At 47.8% G+C, this 24,828-nt stretch overlaps 1 protein-coding gene across 1 annotated transcript in view; it reads right to left on the bottom strand.

Annotated features, from left to right (window-relative positions):
• Nucleotides 1-11,143: 11,143 nt before the first annotated feature.
• FAIM2 (Fas apoptotic inhibitory molecule 2) overlaps nucleotides 11,144-24,828 on the bottom strand; it is a 30,897-nt gene continuing 17,212 nt past the window's right edge. Inside the window, exon 12 of the mRNA XM_058558312.1 lies at nucleotides 11,144-12,672. Coding sequence (XP_058414295.1) covers nucleotides 12,523-12,672 — 150 coding nt within the window. The 3' untranslated portion in view covers nucleotides 11,144-12,522. The remainder of the gene's footprint in view (nucleotides 12,673-24,828) is intronic.

Genomic DNA, 24,828 nt, shown 5'->3' with positions numbered 1-24,828 from the left:
TGAGATTTTGGTGAGCCAAGCTTACCTCTTTTTGTCATTATATGATGCTAGCACAAACAGTTGACAGCCCTTAATTTTCAAGGAGCTGGAATCACCTTGATTTTGTAAACACTTTTTTGTTTGCTTGTTTAAACACAGTATATATATAGTTTTTGCCAGTAAAGCGTTTAATTTCATTAAGGACATGGGCATGTTTTTAAGTTCTCACAATACTGTTCGCCACACAGAAAAATAGGCACCAGGCCTAGACGGTGAATGGCAGGTTCCTCCTGATCCTGGGATCCTCGAGAAGCAAAGCAAGGGGTAGGCCTGGTAAGGTTACTGGGGACCTAAAATGCCTCGGCACTGAGCCTATAAAGAGGCATTTTAGTTTAACCCACTGTGGTGACTTTTCAAACCTGTGTCTATCTTTCAAAGCCTGATCGGCCAAGATGACCTGACAATACTCAGCTCCTGGGCCTGGGGCCTGAGTACCCAGCCCCAATACCTCAAATAGCTGTAGCAGCACCTAAGAGCATGCTCTGCACTGCAGTTGGCCAGGTTTTCTGGAGTTGATGTTTATACAGTTGCAGGGCTGGAGTGCTTTAAAGAAAAAAAAAACTACAAATATAAAGATAGATGTAAAAGTTAATATTTGTTTATAATGAGAAAATAAATCACGACAAATTACATATTTTTAAAAGCTAACAAATACCACAAACATCACAAACAATTCCCGCTTGAATATTATTTACATTTTTGTGCGCATTCTCTTTGATTTCTTCTTCATATGGCAATGGTTTAATAGTACCATTTTGTACAGAGATTTGGATAATTCAGTCCCTTCTTAGTGTGGCAGATCAAATTTGTCTTTTATTATTTGACTGTTTAGAAAAGTTTCTTTCAGGTTCACAATTTGTTATTGGCAATGTCATGTAAATGTTTAGGTTTGTTATCAAATTGGGGAACAACCTTGATCAGGTTTCTTTTATCTATGAGCTATAAGATTCCAGAGCATTTCAAATTTTCTTCTGCAGGGATTAATCTTAGATAAACTCTTCAAGTTGACTACATTTACTAGGCAATTTGTCTTTGAAAACCTCGTTATAAATGGTGTATTACGAGTTTTTCATTATCTGTGTTGATATCAGTAATTTGTGTCAAGTCATCAAAAATGTAAAGATAGGAATTCTGATAAACTGTATGTTGAACAGTTCCCATTAAAAAAGAAAAGAATTCACGGTACATTTGTAACCATATACGCTGTTATTGAGTATATTACTGACAGGGCAAAACTTGTTTTGACTGGATGTCAATAAGAACAGAATCCTCTGCTTATATTTTTGCACAGCTGACAATTGGAAGAATTTTATTCAGATTAGCTTCTGGCTTCATACATTTTCAAAACTTGATTCTACTCCACTTGACACTTCCAGTGCCAAGTGCTGTAGGACACAGTTAGATCTTGATTTGAACTCTGGCCTTGCCCCTATTGGTCATAGCATCAGGTGAGTCAGCACGGTGGGTGGATAAGAGGCTTCTGGAGTTATTCCTCTATCTGGACAGTGGGTAATAGCTCAGTTATGCATGGAGGTAACTGTAAACTATGTGAATAGATCCCAAACAGAGTATATCCCAGCTAAACTTCCCTTAGTTGGATTCCAACAATGCCTGTGGCCATTCCAGTGCCATCTAACACACGGGGAAATGTGAAGGAGGGGAAGTTGTAGGGGAAATAGACAGCAGCCTTAACCTACTGCAGTTAAAATATCTTACTTTTTCAAATTTTACAAAAACAAATGACCTTGCGAACACATTTCTGAGGCCTTGGAAGGGTCCTTTGTGTGAGTGAGAACCCCGAAGCTTGAGCTTCATTAGCTCTACGATAAATCAGTCTCTGCCCTGCACAGAACGTGTACCCAAGCACAGTTAAAGTGAAGAGGTATATATAGAATTGGAAATATTCAAGTTAGGAACGATTCACATGTATGGCTTCTGTGGCCTCCCAAGGAACCTTGTGCAGCTGACATCCTGGCCTGTGGTCTAGCCCGTCCTATCCTCCCATCCTGTCCCTCTCTAATCACTCCCCAGAGCCGCTGCTCAGTCCCTGCTCTCCCACCTCACTCACTTCCTCCAGTTGGGGCTCAGGGGCCTCAGAACTGAGGGTTAAATGGGCATCTGTGTATATTTTAAAATATTGAATCTATTTTCTCACAGAAACAATGTTCCAAGAAGGGATTTGTACCTGGACTTTTGGAACACAACCCATCTATAAATGGAGAACTTATTCTTTGTTATAGTTGAGAAATTCTGTAATTAGTCCTGTAGACTTTTAAACCACTTGGAAGTAATAACTATACAATTTGTAAATGGAATGTTATCGCTGAAAGGCAACCAAGAGAGCACCTATTTGGAACCCCTCATTTTCAGATGAGGAAACTGAGACACAGGAGGTAAAGGCAATTTCTCCAAAGATGGAGCCAAATTAGTCAGGGTAAGCTAAGTGCTGTAACAAACAACTGCCAAATCTCAGTGGCTTACCACCGTAAAGGTTTATTTCTCCCTCATGTCACAGTCCAATGTGGGCCAGTGGGGAGGACGGAAGGGCCCTATGATTCTCAGAGACATCATAGACCTGTCTAGAAGCTCCGCCTTTCCCTGGGACCTTGGAGTCCTCCAGTGAGTCCTCTATATCTGGCTGCAGATGAGGGAGGAGCGAGCCTGGAGAATCTCAAGGGATTATTGGGAGCCAGATCTGGAAGAGGCATTCCTTACTCCCACACACATTCCTTTGGCCAGAACTCAGACCCCTGGCCCACCTGGATGCAAGAGGGGTGCGGAATACAGCAATGTGTCCAGAAAGAAGAAAACATGGATTTGGAAGAACACTAACTAATCTCTGTCCAGGAAGAATGGGAGAGGAGGAAGGGAGTGAATATTTGTGGAATATTGACTGGAAGATTGGTGCTGGGTTTTTGCACATTAGTTCATTTAACCTGGTCTAGACTTCAGATTCTCCTTGTTACTGTACTGGTATTTTTTACCTCAATCCCAAATGGAAGGTAAAATGGAAACAAGGATATTTCTCATCCTCCATCTCTCTCCCAAGACACATTTTAGACCCCAAGGGAATCATGAAGCCAACAATCTATCTTCATTAATTACTGAGAAGATGGAGAATGTATATGAAGATTTTTTGGACAGACTTTCTGTAATTTACCCTCCACAACCTAAACTATTTTTTTGTCCCTTTTGAAATTCCATAGGACCTTCAGGTGATTAACGGCAAATCCCTTCATCTATTTTCAGAATCCCCTCTTCTTTCCCCTCTGAAATAAATCATTTTCATTGTATCAGTCAGGATTCTTGGTGGCTAGCAACAGAAACTGGCTCTAGTTGACAAACAGGAAAGGAATTTATTGAAAGGGTATATCAAGAGTTTATAGACTGTAAAAGGAAAGCAGGAGAACTAGGCTTGAAAAGGGCACAAGAGACTTCCAGTTATAGGTGGTGGATTGAACACACACCTACACACCCACACACACACACATTAACTTTTAGTCCTCTCTAAAACTCTATTAAAATGATAGAAAAGCCACAAATCCTCAAGGACAAAGAAAATGGGAGAAAGTACACAGCGACAAAATGTGGGACACTGGAAAGCAGATGGCAAATGGTAACCAACTTATCTGAGCAGGAGAGCTGACTCGTAAGGCATTAGGAAAAGAAAGTCAGGAAGAAATACAACTTATACTATGAAATCCCCTAAAATTTCAGGAATTGATGGCAACAGACACTTCTGATATCTGGGGAGTAGATGTGTCTCAAAAACAGAGGAATTATTCCTTTCAACAAATGGTCCTTGAACAACTAGATATCATTAGGCAAAAAGAAAATAGAAGACAAAAGAACCCAACCTAAACCTCACATCGTATACAAAAGTTAACTCAACATGGATGATAGATTTAAATATAATATGTAAAACTATAAAACTTTTCAGAAGAAAACATAGGAGAATATCTTCAGGACCTAGAGCTTGGTGAAGAGTTCTTAGATATGACACCAAAAGCAAGATCTGTAATAGAAAAAAAATCAATGAATTAGACTTCATCAAAACTAAACACTTGACTTGGTGAAAAATCTTGTTAAGAGGAAAAAAAGGCAAGGAACAGATAGGGAAAAGATATTTGTAAACCACATATCTAACAAAAGATTTGTATCTAAAATATATAAAGAACTCTTAAACCTCTATAGTAAAAAACCAAACAATCTAATTAGAAAATATGTAAAAGATCTGGAAACATTTCACTGAAGAGAATATACCAATGGCAAATAAACACATGAAAAGATGTTAAACATCACTAGCCATTAGGGATATGCAAACTAAGAACACCATGAGATACCTGTATACACCTATTAGAACAGTGAAAAAAAATATTGACAACATCAAATGCTTGAATGCTTGGAGGCAGAGAAATTGGATCTGGCATATATGGTGGGAATTTCAAATGGCACAGCCACTCTGGAAAATAGTTTAGCAGATTCTTTAAAACAAAAACCAAAAAACACACAAGAAAACCCTAAGCATACACTAACTAGAATGTCTGAAATAAAAAAGACAGACAGTAACAAGTGTTAATGAAAGTATGGAGAAATTAGAACCCTCATACATTGCTGGTGGGAATCTAAAATGGTGCTTCCTATTTGGAAAACAGTTTGGCAGTTCCTCAAAAAGTTAGACTTAGAGTTACCATATGACCCAGCAATTCCACTCCTAGTATATACCCAAGAGAAATGAAAACACACATCTATACAAAAACTCATACACAAATGTTCACAGCAGCATCATTCATAATAGCCAAAAAGTGGAAACAACTCAAATGTCCATCAACTGATGAATGGATAAATAAAACGTGGTATATCTATATTATTTGGTGATAAAAAAGGATGAAGTACTGATAAAATATGTACGACCCTTGAATATATGCTAAGTGAAAGAAGCCATTTGCAATAGACCACATATTATGTGATACCGTATATGAAATATCCAGAATAGGCAAACTTCTAGAGTCAGAAAGTGGTTAGTGGTTACTTAGGGATGGGGAGGGGTATGTGGAGTAGGGGGAGTGAGCATTGACTGTTAATGGATACGGGGTTTCTTTTGGGGGGACGAAAATGTTCTAAAATTAAATTGTGGTGATATTCCTCTATACTAAAAATCCTCTTCACATCCTCTAAATATACTAAAAATATTAAATTGTACACTTTAAATGAGTGAACTATACGGTATGTAAATTATATCTTAATAAATCTGTTTAAAAAAGAAAAATTGAACATATACTTACCATATGACTCAGCAATCACACTTCTAGGCATTTATCCTAGAGAAATGAAAACTAATATCCACACAAAACCTTTACATGAATATTCATAGTGGCTTTATTTGTAATAGCCAAAAATTGGAAACAACCAAAATGTCCTTCATTTGTTGGACAATTGGACAAATGTCATTTGGACAAATGTCCAAAATAGGTGAATGGCTAAACAAACTGTGGTACATCCATAGCATGGACTGTTACTCAGCAATAAAAAATGAAGTACTGCTATATGCAACAACTTGAATGTATGTCAAAGGCATTATGCTGAGTGAAAAAAAATCTCAAAAAGACAAAAACTATGTGATTCCATTTATGTAACATTTTCAAAATGAAGAAATCATAGAAAATGGAAAACAGATTAGTGGTTGCTAGGGTTAGTGATGGTAGGGGGTTGGATGTGACCATAAACGGGTAGCTAAATGGAGATGTTTGTGATGATGGAATAGTTCTGTATCTTGATTGTAGTGGTAGTTACATGAATCTAGGTGTGTGTGATAAAATGTCACAGAATTATAGACACACATTGTACCAATGTTAATTTGCTGGTTTTGGTAGTACCCTACAATCATATAAGATGTAACCATTGAGGGAAACTGGGTGAAGGGTATGCAGGACCTCGCTGTACTATTTTGTGAATGCCTGTGCACATGTAATTATTTCAAAATAACAAGTTAAAAAAGATAAGAGGAATTATTAGAGAATCAATATAAGAAGAAGTTATACCCCGACTCCATCCACCACACAATGCAGCCATCTGACTGTGCCCCTCTCCAAGCCCAGCAGCAAAGTGGGGAAGGTAAAATGCAGGATCTCTGGTCTGGGGGACATCATCCCACTAGAGGCAAGGATAACCTGCTGCAAGCTTAAGTGAAAGTGTACACATTGAATGTTGAAAACCTAAGACTTCTTGCCCTACCACTTTCCGGATAACTGACAGCCAGGATTATACCCTTCAAGTGGACGGTTTGGAGAGCCTTCTTGGGGAACCTGAACATACCAACGTCAGGGGTCCCCTAGGGAAATGGCCCAGCCAGAACACCAGCTAGTGAAGGCCACAGAGACAAGCCCCACCAGCTCAGAGCTTTGAATCAGCTTTTTAGTGCCCCACTCATTCTTTTTTATTTTTATTTTTGTGAGGAAGATTAGCCCTGAGCTAACATCTGTTGCCAATCCTCCTCTTTTTTTTTTGTTGAAGAGGACTGGCCCTGGGCTAACATCCATGCCCATCTTCCTCTACCTTATATGGGACACCGCCACAGCATGGCTTGACAAGCAGTGTGTTGGTCCATGCCTGGGATCCGAAACTGCGAACCCCAGGCCGCTGAAGCGGAGCGCGTGCACTTAACCGCTGCGCCACTGGGCGGGCCCCACCACTCGTTCTTTTTTAAATGGAACATTTCAAGCATATGTGAAAGTAGGAGAATAGTATAATGATCTCCATATATCTGCTACCCTGCTCCAACAATTATCAACATACAGCCAATCTTATTTCTTCCTTACCTCTACTCACTGTGCCTCCACCCCAATTATTTTGAAGCAAATCCTAGACATCATATTTTATCTGTAAATACTTTCATACATCTCTCTGAAGATAAGAACTCTTCTTTTTAATATAACCACAATACTATCATCACTAAGACTCTTTAACAATAATTTCTTAATATCATATATATCCAGTAAGTAGTAAAATTTGCCTCATTTTCTCCTACATATATATTTTTACAGTGGGTTTGTTCAAATACAAGGTCCACACATGGCATTTGGTTAATATGTCTTTCAATCTAGAGGTTTTTTTTTTAAAAACCTTATGGCTTATTTGTTGAAGACAATATATATCTATATGGTCCTGTAAAGTTTCCCATATTCTGGATTGTGGAAGTTTCTCCACTTTTGTGTGCTATATAACCTGTTGGTTAGTTCTAGAGTCTTGATCAGCTTCAGATTTGGTTTTTGGCAGGAAGACCACCTAGGTGGGGATGTACTTCCTATCGCATCACACCACTCTTGAAGTAGAGCAGGTGACCCTAGATCATCAATGTGAAAAAAGCCTCTAACATGAAAGACAGAGTCCAAACAGCCTAGAAACAAGCAAAGAAAGGAGCAAAGACTACGCAGGGAGAAGAAAGCATCAAAAAAATCCTAAAATATTAATATTCTCTAAGAAATAAGAGAGAGACTGCATCCACGAAACAAGCTATAAAAAGAACGTTCAATCCAGGTGATGGTTATATGGATGTTTACCATAAAATTCTTTCAACTTTTCTATATATTTGGAAACGTGCATAATAAAATATGGGAAAAAAGAACATTTAAAGAAAAAAAAGACATCTTGGGAATTAAAAATATAATAGGAGAAGTGAAACATTTCATAGAACAGTTGGGAGATGAAATTGAGGCAATCTTCCACAAAGTAGAGCAAAAAAGGCAGAGATGGAAAATAGAAGACAACTCTTCTAGCCTCTGGTGGCTGCTGGCGATCCTTGGTGTTCCTTGGCGTGTGGCTGCCCTCCAATCTCCGTCTCCATCTTTACGTGGCCTTTTCCTCTGTGTCTCTGTGTCTTGAATCTCCCTCTCCTTTCTCCTATAAGGCTACCTGTCGTTGGATTTAGGGCCCACCCCTAAAGAGTGACGGAGGATAAGGTCTCCCACTGCTCCAGTGGGGTGTGTCCCCTCCCACATGCCACCCTCGGTCCCAAGTTCCCCAAAGGAACCTGGTAATGTAATCATAACCCCATGTGCCTTCTAATCCCACCCCCAGTCACTAGCTTGTGTGTCAATCTGGCCACGTCGCTGCACCTTCTGCTTCTTAGTTTCCTCTTAAGTAAAATAAAAGGATTGGATGGATTCATTTGTTCACTCCTCTGTTCATTCAAAAGCTGTTTATTGAGACCATGTGCCGTAAGTCCTGTGAATCAAGGGTGAACAAGACATAGTCCGTGCCTTCAAGGAGCTCAAGTTTTATAGAAGGAGATAGAATACGTGGTAAAAATCCAGCTAGAGTGGTACAGGGCGGGGGGCTCTGAGGAGGGAGTGGCCAGGGCACCTGGGGGAAGGACTGAGAAAGGCTTCACAGGAGAGGTGACTCTTAAAGCTGTTGTTCTTGGTGATCCTTCCAGGTACAACAGGCTTTCCTTCTAGGGAAACAGATTTTGGGTCAAAATAAGGAATAATCTTCTAACAGAACTGTGCATAAAAGAACAGGCTTCAGTGGAAGGCCCTCTGTCGGGAGGAGCCTCTCGTGGGGCTGTGACAGGTGCAAGGATCCAAAGAGCCTCTGCAAAGGGTAACTATCAACAGGAGGACCAGTGTCCCTTTTTCCACATGAAGATAAACATGCAGATTTAATTCACACTTAGCTACATTGGGAGCAGCAGCTCTGGTGTGAACCTTTCACACCGAATCTGAGGTAAACCTCACACACAGACTCCCTGAGCCATCTGAGGCGACAAGTAAAAGGCAGGCAAAGGAAACGATTCAGGTGTCATAATTACTTTTATTCTTATCTCCCCTCAGTCAGGTGAGGCCAGGGAAGGGGGCAGGCGGGCCCCTGGGAAACTTGCAGGAGCTGAGGCTGGAAGGACTTGTGTCTCTGCCCTCAGACACTAGGGAGAAAGCTCTGGGGCCGGGTGGCACGGGAGTAGTTTCCAGCAGTCAGGTAAACAGTGTCCGAGAGATGTGACAGTGGTTGGGCTAAAGGGAACAGTCAGAGGCTGATGAAGAGGGAGGTCTGGGGAGGTCTGAGAGGAGCCGGGCCAGATCCTGCCCGCAACCTCAGGGCCCTCTGCTTCTCCCCTGCAGAACCGGGCCCTGCTTTTCCTCAGGCAGCCACCGAGGGGCAGCAAAGTGCCATTGAAATTCTAGCCCACCGCGAGAGCCGACAGGCCCTGGGACTTGTCTCCTAGTGGGCCAGGGAGGGAGAGGCGAAGCCTTTTGGAATAAGGGTGTCTGTCTGATCCTCATTCCCCTAGGAGGAAGAGCAGAGGATGGAAGAACCAAGATTCCTGGGGCTTCTCTAGGCGATCCAGGAGCCACACATGTACCTGAGAATTGGTGCAGAGTCTGGGGACTTGCATGTGCCTCCCTGGCCCCCAATCTACTAGAGAGGATCTCTGAATCTGTCTTCTCAGCAGGAGACCTCTGACTTCACATTACAGATGGTTAGATTCCTGACTGCCTCTAGCTTTATAAAATCCAACCTACTTCTTCCCAGGCCCAGCCCCACCCCTGCCAAAAATGCGAGGGGCCAGCAGGATCCCCTCCTCCTCTACGGTTTATGGCACCTGCCCAGCTTCGGTTTCTCCGGTTTCTCCATTTCTCGTAATCCCGCATTCCTGTTCCCCCGCCCTTCCTCCTTCTAAGACCATCCAGGTGTTCCTAGGGCTCCTCACAGCCTCAATGCAGGTAGAACACAGGAGCCTCAGCCCTGGCTCTGCTGCCAGCTCAGTGTGTCCTGGACCCCTCTCAGGACCCAGAGTAGGAGACTCTGCACCATACTCTGCTTTGAGATGGCCCTTAGTTGCCCCTGTCACGCTGCTTGTTGCTGAGGGCCTGCCTCCTCCCTCAAGCTTTTGGAGCTCAGCATCAAATAAATCTCTCAATCTCCAGTTTCTGCATAAACTGTCCTGGGAAGAGAAGGACTTGGACAAGTGGATTGTGGGAAGCATGACCAAGACCCAGGCTGAGAGTAGCAGGGCAAGGGGTGGGGAGGTTAACCCGTAGAGCTGGGACTAGAGATTAGGAGAGGAACCTAGGGGACTTCAGAGGAGAGTGGCAATTGGATAAGGAAGTCAGTGGAAATCTCCCTGCGCCACCTTGGCCATGGCCTTCTATCTTTTTTTTGGGTGTGTGAGGAAGATCGGCCCTGAGCTAACATCTGCCAATCCTTCTCTTTTTGCTGAGGAATACTGGCCCTGGGCTAACATCCATGCCCATCTTCCTCCACTTTATATGGGATGCCACCACAGCATGGCTTGACAAGCAGTGCATCTGTGCGCGCCCGGGATCTGAACCGGCGAGCCCCGGGACACCGCAGTGGAGCGCGCGCACTTAACCGCTTGCGCCACCGGGCCATCCCCAAGGCCTTCCATCTTGCTGATAGGAAAACTGAATCGCAGACAGCAAGACTCACTGAATACCGTGAGCCCATTGGCAGTGAGGCTGGGAATCATAAACCAGGATCCTGCCTCCCATCTTGTGTCTAGCAGGTAGAAACTACAGAGTGCAGAATCTGGTGGTAGTGGTCAGGGGGAGATGGAAAACCAGAGGTGGCACTGAGGACAACAAATCCCCAGAGATATTAGGGCCTGACCACCCCGTCTCATTCCAGCCCCCACCCAGTCTGTTCGCTGTACCACCTTAGACTTGTTACCAAGTCTCTCAATCACTTCAGCTTTTCCCTCTGCAATGGGGGTGTGCACAGTACTGCCTTTGTAGGGTTGGTGTAGTGATTAATTTAGCCCAGCACACAGCAGTCATCCCACCCAGGTCCCCATTGCCTTTATCTCACACACAAACACCATCATCCATTCTTGGTAGAACAAAACTTCCAACGCTTCTGCAATGTTTCTTGAAAGCTGGAAAGAGGAAGGGTGGAGAGGGAGAGGTTGGGAACAGATAGATAACATACCTAGTCACTCTCCCCAGGGGCAAACAGAGCACCTAGCAGAGTGGGAGGGAGGCGAGCTCAGGAGGGAGTATCCACTCTGAACCTCCCTGATTCCACCCAGTAACTTTCTACCAGCCCGGAGTTGGCTGCCAGCACATGCTGGCTGTACAGCTTCCCCCAGGTGTGGCCCCTGGTCCCCTCCCCAGTAGGGCCTGCAGGGGGCTGGGTGGCTGACGCATACCCTGCCCGAGATCTCAGCTGCCTGGAGGCTGATAAGGAGATCCGATCTCATCACATGGGACCAGCTGGAGGGACTGGCCCTGGCTGTTAGCATCAGCTGACCAGCTTCCAAATTGGAGAGATGTGGAGATAAGGAGTGGAGGGGGCTCAGGACTCTGGGCTGAGTGGCCAGAGAAGCTAGGGGAAGGGACATGGGCACTGCCAAGTGAGGCCTCAGGAGGCCTGGCTGGGGATAAGCCAGCAAATGGCAACAGATGGGGAAGAGTTTAGAAAATAGGATGTTCAGAAAGGCCTTAGGGAAGGGCTGGGGGCAGGGCAGGATTCCTTCAGATGGGGCTAGAATAATCCTCTCTCTCTGAACATCCAGTCCTCTAGGGCCCAGGCACTCACTCAGTCTCAGGCCTTGGGAGCAGCCTCGGGGTTGAGGGAAGAGGGTGAGAGGATATAGGTCTTGGTCCTGCCAACCCCAAACACCTCTCAGGTGGATGCAGGGCTGGGGGAACTGGTGATCCTGCAGAGCCCAGACCTCCCAGTTGGCTGCCCTGCTCCCACCTTCCTTGGAGCCCCAGGACAGGTCCCCACTTTGGAGCAGGTCCTCCTGCCCTAACAGTGCTCTGTCGTGACCCAGGAGGGTAAACCAAGGCAAGTGCAGATGGCACTGGCTTCCTGCTCCTCTCTCGTTGCCCTTGACCCCAGGGCTCAAGTGCCTAGAACAAGCCACTGGTCCCAGAGCTGAGAGAGAAGGGCAGCCTGGGACAGGCATACAGTTCACCCACATCCCCAACCTGCAGAGCACCCTCACATCATCTCCCAGCTGTCCCCCAACCCCTTCCTTACAAACTGTCAATGCCTGACCTGGAAGGAAAGAGAGGAGGGGCAGACTGGACACAGGACAGTGTGCCCTAAGGTCACACAGCTCTGGCAGGCTTAGGAGGAATTATGGTGGGGGTGCAGACCTCAGCTAGTCTTCCTGGGGTCTCTTTCCCACATCTGAAATCCTGTTCAGCTCCTCCCACTCTCCTGCTGGGTCCTCAAACCCAGAGGAGCCTCCAGCCTTGACTGTCCCAGTTTGGGAGACGTAACTGGGGGGAAAGGGCAGCAGAGAGGATGGTATGACCTTGGTTCCACAGGGCCCCTGATGGCATGGGTACAAACAAACTGCAGAGGGTGAGGATGAGGGTCAGACTGAGAGGAGTGAGCGGGCTGGCCACAGGCTGGGCTGGCAGCTAGTTTTATATCTGGGCTTGCAGGAGCACAGGGAAGGTCAGAGGACCAGCAAGGGGGCATTCTCTGAAGGCAGGAGAGGGTGGGAAGGGCTCCTTATTCCCGGTTGGTGCCAAAAAGCTGCAGGAAGAAGGTGAAGATATAGATGATGTCTAGGTAAATGTTGAGGGCTCCAAAAATATACTCCTCAGGGCTCAGTGAGTGGCGTCGGTTACCCATCAGCAACTGGGTGTCAAATGCCAGGAACTGAGGGAAGGAGGGAGAGAGGGAAGTCAGAAGGTCCAGCCACTGTGACACTGACCGAGGGGGCCCACTGTCCCCACCCAGGCCCACCCCCAATTTCATTACCATCACCTGCTGCCTGGCTGCTCAGTGACCTACCTGTGACAGCTCAGAATCTGGAACTTTCCCAACACCTTCCATCCCAAATTCAACACCTCTTTACTGAGCACCCACGATGTGCCAGGCACAGGGATACAGCAAAGTACAAGACAGACAAGATCCCAGAACTTGTAGAGCTTATAGTCTAGCAGGGAGCTAAGCATTGGTATGATGCGTGTAACCAAAGAGAAATACGAAATGCCACGAGGGCTGGTAATAAGGAACCTGACCTAGGTGAGTGTGGCAGGCAGTTAAGGAAGGCTTCCTGGAGGAGGGGACGTAAAAGTTGAGACCTGGTCTTCTTGCCATTCCCTCAGGGCCCTGCTCTTAGAGGATAAACGCATCCTTCAGTGCTTCATGGAACAGTGAGCAGGGAACAGGCACTTGTTATGTGCTTTAGCCACTTAGTCTGATAACATCCCCACTGAGTAGAGATTCTATTATTCCTAGAGGAAACCAAGGCCCAGAAATGTTAAGTACTTGCCCCCAAGGTTACACAGCTGGAAAGTGGCAAAGCCAGGATTTGAACCCAGACAGTTCGGCTTCAGATCCCCCACACTCAACCATTCTGCTCCACTGCTTATGGGCAGCCCCCAGGGTTAATGTGTCTCCTGCCAGAAAACAGGCTCTCCCCAGGGCGCCTTCTTGGCGAATGGACTATGAACAGTTATTCCCTCAGAGACAGCTCGTCTCTGCCACCCTGTTGCCCCCTACCAGGCCTTCCCACTGTCTACACCGACTCCTACTTCTCCCACTTAGCTTTTCTCTGGGGTCCAAGCATAGGGAGCAGAACCCCCGCTAGAAGTAGCATATGACCCTTGACAGGCATGGTGTAGTTTTCTGGGAGAAAGAAGCCAAAAAGTTCCACCAATGTCTCAAAGGCTACGAACCATTGGTCCACACGGGATTGGAATTCTTTAAATCAATTCACATTCTTGTTAACTGAGCTGTGCCCAGCTCCTCCGTCACTTGTGTGTGGAAGATCTGTGTTCCTTGGGTCCTCTGAAACATTCATTATACAATAAATACGTGTGGGGCCTGAGCTGGTGCCAGCAACGTGCTGAGAGCTGCAGAGACCACGAGGACCACCATGCTGGGCCTGCCTTCAGGGCTCCCAGCTTAGCAGGGGACACTTACAGATAATTACATTAAAACCTGGTAAACGACATCATAGGGCGGAGTGGTCAGGAGGAAGGTGGCCCAGGAGAGGTGACACTTTACCTGGGTCTTGAATTCAGGATGAGTAGGAGTTTGCTAGACTGAGAAGGCCTAGGGAAGCCCTGGAGGTGAGGGGCATGGTGTGAAGAGTAAGGAATTCCGTGTAGCAGGAGCAGTGGGGCAAGGGGACGGAGGGAGAGGGGCTGGAGCCCAGGGAGCCAGAGGCCCCAATAGGGAGCAACTCCAGCATGTGGAACAACAGGCATGTCACCCTCAAGGCTGGGGAGGTGGGAGTGATTACAAGTAGGGACTTGAAAGTCAGACCGACGTGGATTCCAGTGTCAGCTCTGCTGCTCACTAGCTCCGGGACCCTGGTCAAGGTATTCAGTCTGAGCCTGCGAGTCCACAGCTGTAGGAGGGAGACGAGTGTGCCTGCCTCCTGAGGCTATTGTGAGAGTGAGACAGTGCACGCAAAGCCCCTGGCATGGGGCCTGACACACAGTAAACACTTAATGAATGGTAGCTATTAATGTGGTTTTATTGTTATTATCTGTAGGAGCGGTGCCCTCTTGAGAACGTGTGTACGCCACTGCGGAGACTCAGGTGTCTCCTGCAGCTCATCAAGGAGGCAGAAATGTTACAAGGGGAAGCTGTGTGGCCTTAACAGCAGGAAAATGGAGAGCCACAGCAGGGCTGGGGAAGGGTGCATAGAACACAGCACCAGAGTTAGAGCACCCGGGTTCGAGCGGTGGTTTCATCCCTCAGTAGCTATCACCCACTTGACCTCAGTGTCCTCATCTACAAAATGAGACAGTAACAATGACCACATCGTGGTGTGGATTTGAGGGTAAATATCTGGCAGTGTATGTGGCATCAATTATTATTATTATTATTATTATTATTATTATTATTTTTGCAGGGGAAGATTCGCCCTGAACGAACATCTGTTGCCAATCTTCCTCCTTTTTTCTTCCCTTTCCCACCCCCACCCCAAAGCCAGCACATAGTTGTGTGTAGTTGTAAGTTCTTCTGGTTTTTCTGTGTGAGCTGCTGCCACAGCATGGCTACTGACGGATGAGTGGTGTGGTTCTGCTCCCGGGAACTGAACCTGGGCCGCCAAAGCAGAGTATGCCAAACATCAACCACTAGGCCATCAGGGCTGGCTCCCTATTATTATTCTTTAGTATCATTTCACTCCATTCTACTTTGCTCCTTCTGAATTTGATTTGGAGTCCCAAGTAAGTTTTCCTTCTGCAGAAAGAGAGCAAGGAGAGGGGCCGACTCAAAGGCTACAGGCTGCTTAGCAGGCACAGCTGCCAGCATAAGTTAATAAATTGCCCATCTGGCTTATCAATCAGTAGCTTGCTTGGTTGATTTCCCAGAGCCTGGTCACCCCTGGGTGAGCTAATGACATTGAATCTCTCAAACTAGAAGGCTTGGACCTGACCAGGTCTGGGAGTCACCCCTCCAAGGAGCACCCACCCAGGAGGGCTCCTAAGGCAGCCAGCTGGCTTTTCTCTTGGAGAAAAGAGGAATGAAATGATTTCTGCCCCTGCTCTTGGCCTATGGCCATGGCTGCTTATCTGTGTGGTGCTCTCTGGGATAGCCTGCCCCAAATTTCAATCCCACTGCCGGGACCACCCATCACTGCAACCTCATGCCTGTGAGTCACCTGGAGGCTTTTCATCTACTTATTCCCAACCATATTCACTGAGCATCTACTATGGTCTATGTTGCCTTCAGAGACCTGAGAGTTAATGAGAGCAAAAGGTGTTATCAGAGATTGCATTATGAGCCTGCACTCATTATAGGGAAAAGTAACCCAATCATCCCCTTGGGTGATAGTAAGCATTGTTAACTAACATCTTGGGTGAATGCAGATATCTTGGTTATAGTTAACATCTTAATTGGCAGCTAAGATCTTAATTGAGAGCTAACAACTGGGTTGGCTGCTAACATCTAACAGGCCAGCAGGTACTTAGGCTGGTAGCCAGCTGAATACAAGACCATGCAGGAGGAGCATGTGGGATGGGGCAAGAGGCAGGAGTGGGACTAGGATGCTATTAACTTACATCTAAATAGTCCTTTCACACACTAATCCTTGATCTCATCTCACTTGCCCCATTTGCTCTAGGAGGTGGGTATTATATCACTATTTTACATATGAGGAAAGGAGTCTCAGAGCCATGAGTGACCTGCTGATGGTCATTCATCTAGTGCTGGAAGCAGAACACCTGTCTTCTATTCTGATAAGATGGAGTTGAGGGGGCCTGCAGGGAGGGAGGGCCATGCACAGAGGACAGAGGAGCCAAAGGCCAACTTTCCTGGGTCGCCCTATTAGTCAGGGCTGGACCTGGTCAGGGCCCCCTGGCCACACACTTCGCCTGACCCTGCTGTGTCCAGGACCTAGGGTTATGTCTGTTGTCCTTCCAGAGACGAGGCTGAGAGGCCGTATGGGAGCCACGGCATGGAAAGGCCAGCTCAGAGCCACCAACAAACAGGCACTGCATACCAAAAGCTGGGGCTGCAAAGTGTTGAGTCAGCATAAAACCTAACATGTGGATGGTGTCCATCCTACAGAAATGCCAGCATGAGTGTGCAAAGCAGCACTCCCAAGGCTGTTCACGGCAGCCGTGGTTCTAACAGTGAAACACTGGAAACAACCCCAAACTTTATCAACTAGGGGATGCCTAAATAAACTGAGGCGGAAACATCTCTGATATATGCTATTATGACAAAAAAGTAAGTTGCAGAAAAATCCATATCATATGATCCCCTTTATGTAACAAAAAAGGCTCACAAAACTAAATGTCCTAGGAGCCTATATAGCAAATATCTATAAAATGCATACAGAAAGGTCTGGAAGGAGAGACAATTGATCACAGCAGTTATCACTGGGGAAGGCAGTGAGGGACACAGTCAAATGACATTGGCTTTATCTATATTATTTAAGATTTAAGAAAATGAAATATATGAATAAATGCATTCATATGTTATTTAATTAGAAATTTAAAAAAGAAGGTTAAAGTAACACAAAAGAAGAGTTGGTGAACTCTTTCATTAAATTCTCACCACAGGCCTCTGTGACAGGTGTGGTGTTATCGTCTCCAGCACGTAGCTGAGGAGACTGAGGCACAGGGAGTATAAATGAGCCGCCCACTTCACACAGCTAAGAGGACAGCTCAGGTCTCTGACCCCAAATCCCATTCTTCTTCCACCATGTGACACTGCTTTGGGCATGGTGTGTGGGGGTGTGTGTGTGTAAGGATGGAAGAGGTGGGAAGAGAAGCACAGACGGAGCTCATGGCCAAGAGCACCACAGACTTCCTGGGGGGAATGCAGAGAGTCTGGCCCTGCCACCGCTTTCTGGGCTAGAGGGTGAGCCCGGGCTTTGGAGATTCTGTAGAATCCGGAAGCCTTTGTGCCCTCAGTTGGGATGCAGGACAGGCAGTGGGCAAGTGGAGGAGATGTGCTGAGTGGAGACCTGGGGTCATTTGTTGCCTGGCGCCAAAAGAAGATACTTCTCTTGTCTTCATTGACCTGGGTGTCAAAAGTTTAAATGGCACAAAGTCTGCATGCAGCGCTGGCTCCTGGGAGCACCTCCAGCCCGTCACCAAAGGAACCGGGTCTGGCAGGGATGCGAGCCAGGAAGCCTGGCCCAGGATGAAAAGGGAACAGTGCAGGAAAGTACGTAGAAGAGCCCAGGGGCAGCCCTCTGAGGAAGGGCATGAGTGTAACGCAGCGCTTACGAACACAGGCCCGAGAGTCGCACAGACCTGGGTTCAAATCTTGCCTCTGACCTTAGGCAACTGACTACTACTCACAGGTAATTTATTGATCACTGATGATGCACCAGGCACTTTATAAGTACTCTGCATATATTAATTCACTTAAAAGTCACAACAACTGGGGGGCTGGCCCGGTGGCATAGTGGTTAAGTTCGCGTGCTCCACTTGGGCAGCCCGGGGTTCACAGGTTCGGATCCTGGGTGTGGACCTACGCACCACTTATCAAGCCATACTGTGGCACATGTCCTACATATAAAGTAGAGGAAGATGGGCACGGATGTTAGCCCAGGGCCAATCTTCCTCAGCAAAAAGAGGAGGATTGGCAACAGATGTTAGCTCAGGGCTAATCCTACTCACAAAAACAAACAAATAAACAAAAACCAAAAAACAAAAAAAAAGTCATGACAACCCATGAGGTGGGTACTACTATGATCTGCATTTTATAGATAAGGAAACAGAAGCACAGAGAGGTTATATGGTTTGATCAGTCAACACAGCTAGAATGTGGCAGAGAATGGAATTGAACCCAGGGACTCTGCTCCAAAATCTGGTACTCTGAATACAAGGTGAACATTTACAGTAAGGGTAAAAGCTCCCACGGTCGTTGAGACACTACCATGTTCCAGGGGCGAGGCTGTTTTCTTTTTTCCTTTCATGTGTTATCTTATTTAATCATCACCACAGCCTTGTGAGATAGTTAACATTAGCCCCATAGTAAAAATGAGGCAACTGAGGCACAGAGACGTCAAGTAACTTGCCCAACATCACAGTGGTAAGAAGATGAGCTTGGCCTTGAATGTGGTTTGGGTGGGGTGCACATAGTGAGGTCCCCAAACCTTCTGAGGGCACCTCTTCCTGGTTCTGCTCCAGATAGGAAAGCAGTGACTCCTCCCCTCCCTGCCTTGCATGCCAGTGTAGACCCTCCTCTGCTCTGCTCCCTACAGAGACTGAATCCCCCCTCCCTCAGTCCGCCACCCCCAAGGCTGGAGGGGCTTCTTCCACCTTCTCCCGCTCAGGGTGTTGGTTGGAAGGGCTTGGTTTGAGTGGGGCGTTGGTTCCTGAGGATTAGTCTCTGAAAGTGAGATGGAGGCGAGGCCTGGGAGGGGGACACTGAGTGCATTTTTCCCCCCAAGGAGTAATTACCGGTTAATCCATCTTCCCTCCTGCCAGCCTCAGAGGAATCCACTCAGTTTCCAGAGGGTTCAGATGAGGCCTCAGATGAGGCATTAGGGCTGTTTTAGTGGCAGAGCATAGGTGACAGAACAGAGAAGGTTCTCACTGGATCTTTCAGGCTCATGTAAACCACTGAGGCAAAAGAGCCTCTAAACTCTGAATAAAATAAAGCTAAAATAAAATCATCTCCCTGTCATGGGTTTGTGTAGCCATTTTTATTTTTCACAGTGTTTCTCTAATTGTGAAGAAGGTAGGGCATAGGTCAGGGCTCCCACTGGAAAAGCAGGAGGAGCGCTGGGGTCGGGGCAGACTGGAGTTTCTTCCCCAAATTCCTCAGATGCTATGGGGTTGGCCTAGGCTGGTCATGGGGACAAAGGAGACACAGATTCCCTGTTGGGGCTGGATGGAAGTAACTGCCGAAAGCCTAGCCTCAGGGTGACAGAGGTTGAGAAGGCCTCCCTGGGTCCTCCTGCTGTGGAGGGAGTTAACCTGGAGGACCTCTCTGGGCCTCTATTTTCCCATCTGTGAAATGGACAGGGAGATGCAGTGGAAAGAATGCTGGGCTGAGAGTCAGGAAAATGGGGCTTTCATCCAGCTTGGCGGCTAACACTGCATGCCTGTGTGTGTGTGTGTGAGGTGTGTATGTGGTATGTGGTGTGTGCGTGCTGTGTCATGTGTGTGGTATGTGTGTATGGTACATGGTGTGTGTTTATGTGTGTGTTTATGTGTGTGTGTGTCTGTCTCTCTGGGTGTGCTCTCTCTGGGCCTCAGCACAGGGAGGTCCCCGCCAGCTCTGAGGGCTCCCAGTCTTAGTCCTCCTTTTCTTCCAGGGACCGAGGACAGATGGCTGTGTGTGTCCCCGCCATGTTCAGGGGTCAACACTCAGCAGTGGAGGCCCAGCATCTCTGCAAAGAAAGCATCTTCCTACCCAAGTTTCACTCATCCAAACACCATCAAGCCCTGAAGCACCCAGTACTGACCACACACATTCTTCCTGCCACCCTGTCCCTTTCACGTGACTTCTTGCTAATCTTCCTTAAAGCACAGAGACTGTGATGTTCCCTGAGGTCCTGAAAGTGGCCAGGCTGGGCAAGGAGGGGAGAGTTCTGTTCCCATTGGGCCTGTCGCCTAATTTCTGAAGTCCCCCGCCTAGTTTCTTCCCTAGGTCTCTGGGCTTGGTCTCCTGATTTAGGTGTCTGGGATACCTTAGCTTCCCCAAAGAGGGACCAACTCTGAGGTAAAGCAACCTGACCAAAGTCATGTGGGCACGGAGGCTCAGCCACAATGGGAAACCAGCTGGCCAGGCCCTTGGGCCCACCGGCTCTCTCTCTCCTTCCCCCAACGCTGCTGCTCTGTCCCATCCCCTCCGCCTTGCCCCATCACCCCAGCTCAGCCCAGTCCTCATGCTCCCCTGCCTGACTTTCCATGAGCTTCTATGAGAAAACACTCAAGGAGATGGCACTAGAGGAGAGAGGGGGATAGGGCCACCCTGAGGTCAGTACCTTTCAGCTGACTCACTGACTTCTACTGGCATTTGGGTCTAGAGCCCAGCGGGGACATGGGGTAGGGTGAGGCAGAAAACCCAAGGCCTCTTGAGAATGCAGCCCAAGGCTAGTTGGGGTGAGGCCTAGGAGGGGCCTGTTCCTCAAGGCTGGACCATGGCCCTAAGAAGCCTTGGTTCCCACCCCTTAATCTCAGCCCAGTACAGCTGGGTGGCCCTGCCCTCAAAGATGCAGAGCCATTCAGGGGAGGGGCTGAGGTCTCTAGAAGAGAAAATCATTTGAGTCTCACAGCACTTCCAAGGCCCAGGCTGGTGGAGGTTGGCGGGTGGTTCTCACTGGGGGTCTGCGACCTCCTCTGACACTTCTCTTCACTCGTTTCTCACACATCCTCCTTGAGGCAGTAAGTGAGCGGGGCAGGGATGTGCTGAGCGCAGTATGTAATTCTCGCCTTGCTGCAGTGCTGGGAGGGCCCCTCATAGTGCTGAGAATTCTCCAAAGACTAGGGTAGGAGATGCCAGATGGGCAGATGGAGAGACCAGGGGTGCTGGGTGCTGGTTCTGGGGGTGGGGTTGGAGCTAGGGGACCACAGATTCCACAGGACAGAACAGATGCTGGAAGCAGGGTCAGATTCAGGTCAAGGACCTTCTGAGTTGAGTTAATCGAAAGGCATGGGGACCTTAGTTCTTGCGGAGCTAGGCCTCTGAGGGCCTCTGTCCACCCGAAACTGAGAGGGAGGGGAATGAGTCCAGCGGCCCCCTCCTCACCTCTCCCCTACCCCATGGGACCCCCAGGAATGTGCTGCATGTCTTCCCTCCTCTGACCCAGGTGAAGGAGGGGAGGGGATGGAGGTGGAGGACTGTCACCATGCTCCTGACCATTGTTTACATGACCCGCAGGTTGAGCCCAACCAAGGCCTGTTGGTATGTTGGTCTCCTAATGAGACATTCATGGGTAATTAGGTGCTGCGCTTCCTCCTCCCCTGTGACTCACAGGAGACCTGTGCAGCAGGCAGCGCCTCACTCAACTGTGCAGGCAGCTTTCTTTGCCCCACTCTGACAGCACCTTGGCTGCCCCTGCCCCTCCGCCATGCCTCTCATGCATCCATTCATTCCACAAACATCTAGGGGGTGCCTACTGTGTGTCAGGCACTGTTCTAGGTGCTGGGGATGCAGCGACGAGCAAGCCAGATAAAAATCCCTGCCTTCAAGGAACTTAGATTCTGCTGGAGGGAGACAAACAAATAAGAAAAAAATATAGTATGTCGGAGGATAAGAAGTGCTACGGAGAGAAATGAAGCAGAGAAGGAGAGTAGGGAGCGACGTGTGTGTGTGTGTGCGTGTGTCTGTGTGTGTACGCTCAGGCACACAAGATTGTAAATAGAGAAAACACTTGAAGGAGGGGAGAAAGGGAGCTGTGAGCAGATCCCAGGGAATGGACAGAGGCAACCGCAGGTGCAGGGGCCCTGGGCTGGAGTGAGCCTGCCGTGCTCAGGAGCAGCGAGGATGCCAGTGTGGCTGCAGCAGAGTGGGTGACGGGGGAGTGGGAGGAGGTGAAGTCAGCGAGGGCCTGCAGGCCAAGCAGAGAAATGACCCGAACTCATTTACATTTAAGAGGATCACCCTAGCTATTGTGTTGAACATAGAGCGTGGGGGGCAGCACCAGTGGGAGGCCACGGCAAGAATCCAGCTGGGAGGTGCTGGTGACGTGGACCAGGCAGTAGCTATGAAGGTGGAAAGAGCAGTCAGATTCTGGATAGAAGGTGGAGCCAACTGGATTTGCTGCTAGGCCAGATGTGGGGCGTGAGGAGAGTGGAGGAGTCGAGGATGTCACCAAGGCATTTGGCCCCAGTGACTGGAAGGATGGAGTTGGCATTTACAGAGATGGGGAAAGCTGTGGGAGGAGCAGGCCATCAGGGAAAGAGCAGGAGCTCAGTTTGTACATGTTAAGTTTGAGGCATCCATTCGACTTCCAACCGGGGATACCAAGTACGCAATTGGAAATTCTAGTCTGGAATTCCAGGCTAGAGACGTAAATTTTAGGGTCATCATCATAAAAGATGGTATTCAAAGTCTTGAGACAGTATGAGATTCCCTAGGGAGTGAGCGTAGAAAGAGTAGAAGGCCCTAGGGCCCTCCAGGATGACCAGGGAGGCAGGAGGAAAACAGGAGAGCTGGTGGCCTGGATACCAAGTGAAGATGATGTTTCTAGGGGGAGGGAATGAGCAATTGTATCAAATGCTGCTGAGAGTCGAGCACAATGAGGACTGAGAAATGACCGCTGGATTTAGTGACATGGAGGCCACTGGTGACCTTGGCAAGAGCATTTTTAGGAGGTTTAAGAGAGAATGGGAGAGAGAATGGGAGAAGAGATGGGAAAAGGGAGGAGAGGAATTGGAGATAGCGTAAATTCCCTTATAAGCACTTTTGCTTTAAATGGGGGAGGAAGAGGGGGATGAGGGTCAAGAGTGTTTTGTGTGTTGTTGTTTTTTTCAAATGGGAGAAATTACAGCCTGTTTCTCTGCTGATGGGAACAATCCAGCAGAGAGGGCAATACTGATGGTGCAACAGAGGGAGGCGAAAATTGCTGGAGGGACCCCCTCAGCCTATCCCCACTTGAAGCCAATAGAAGTTGTCCTCTTTGAGGGAGACCACAGGGATACCAGGCTGGGCACAGGGTCCTGTCCTAAATCAGCCCCTTACTACCAGTGGGACTCTGTGTCAGCCCCTGAACACCCAGGGCTTCAGATGTGGAAAGCAGGTCTTTTAACATCAGCACTGCCTCCCTCCCTGGGTTGTGGTGGAGATCCAGTGAGGTAATAGGTGTGAAAATGCTTTGTTAAACGTAAAGGGTGGGACAGATGGCTGGGATTTTTTTTATTATTCTAAAAACACAAGGGATTATTAAACAAATTTAAGGGATTACTGTTCATCCAGCCCTACATGTATGCACAGCCTCCCCGAGTAGCTGACACACTTGCTGTGACCTGATCCGCACGAAGCCAAGAAGCCAAGTCAACCCCACGACCCTGACCCTCTGGCGGTGCTCGCCCTCCTCCCACTCTCCCCCAGCCTCATCCCCTGCACTGACACCTCTTCTTCTATCTGCCCCTGAGGGCTCCCCAGGCTCACTCTCCCCTGTGTGACCCTCTCTCTTTCTTTCCTCCTCGCCCCCTTCCTCACTCCATCTTTTTAATCAAAATCTGTCTTTAGCAAGTTCTGTCTGGAGGAAAGAGCACTGGTCGGGCAGCAAAGAGAAATTAGTGCTGTAGGATGACCAACCACCCTGGTTTGCCCAAGATTTAGGGGTTCCCCCAAGAAGTGGGACTTTCATTGCTAAAAGTGGGAAAGTTCTGGGTAAACTGGGATAAGTTGGCCATCCTAGTTGTAACCAAGGCCACACTTAGGTGACCTGCCATTACCTTGCTGGGAAATCTCAGACAAATCACTTATTTGGGGATCAGTTTTCTCATCTGTAAAATGAGGGGTTTGGAGTTTCACTAGATCCCTTTTTAGTCTCTTCCAGCCCTCAAGTTCTGAGCCTGAAGGTGATTTACTCATTTCACAAATATCTACTGACTGCCACTGCGTGCCGCACACCGTGCTCTTCCCGTAAACTGTGGCACCGTGCGCACACAGCACAGCACCTCACACACTGTAGGTGCTCAGTAAAGACCCGTGGAAAGGAATGGATGAACAACTCATTCCTGGCTTGATCCCTATCCAAACCCCCTAAAACCTCTGCTTACAGTTCTGATCCCCTGCTTTTCTCCCCAGCTTTGCTCCCCGAATCTGTCATCCACAAGCCTCTAGAACCTGTGACTAAGCCCAGGACTCTGGCCAGACTGAGTTGAGCTGAACATTCCAATGAAGGAGAGGATAGTCTGGTCACTGCTCCTGCTGGCAGTGGATGTTTACCTTGGAGCCCCGCCCCCCGTAAGAAGATGTCACCAACACAAGCTTGTCCACCTGGGTGGATCCTGGAGCACCATCACTTTCAGGAGCTTGGAGCCCACCTGAGCAAAGGGCCTGTGTTGGGCTACTCCAGGCAGATGGCTGCCCTTGGTCACCTTCTGTCCCCTGGGCATCTGTTACCAGACACCCTCCTCCCGTCTCCATCTAGCTTCAGACCCCAAGTGGGGCTCTGGAGCCAGACCATCCAGGTTCCCAATCTGGCCCTCTCCTTCCTAGGATGCTGTATGACTTTGGGCAAATTATTTAAAGTCTCTGAGCTTCAGGTTCCTCATCTTAATTTGAGAACAACAGAACCTACTTTATATAGTTATGGTGAGGATTAAATGTACATGCAGAGCTTGCTGGGGGCGGGGAAGCAAGTGCTCAATAAATATTAGCTTTATTATTATAATCATGGTCATCAACACTCTCGGCTTGGCGAGAACGGCC

The sequence above is a fragment of the Diceros bicornis genome, chromosome 17 (genome assembly GCF_020826845.1).
Source record: "Diceros bicornis minor isolate mBicDic1 chromosome 17, mDicBic1.mat.cur, whole genome shotgun sequence".
Taxonomy (NCBI): Eukaryota; Metazoa; Chordata; class Mammalia; order Perissodactyla; family Rhinocerotidae; genus Diceros; species Diceros bicornis.
The sequence above is the reverse complement of the archived record's forward strand: the minus strand, read 5'-3'. Positions and strand labels throughout refer to the sequence as shown.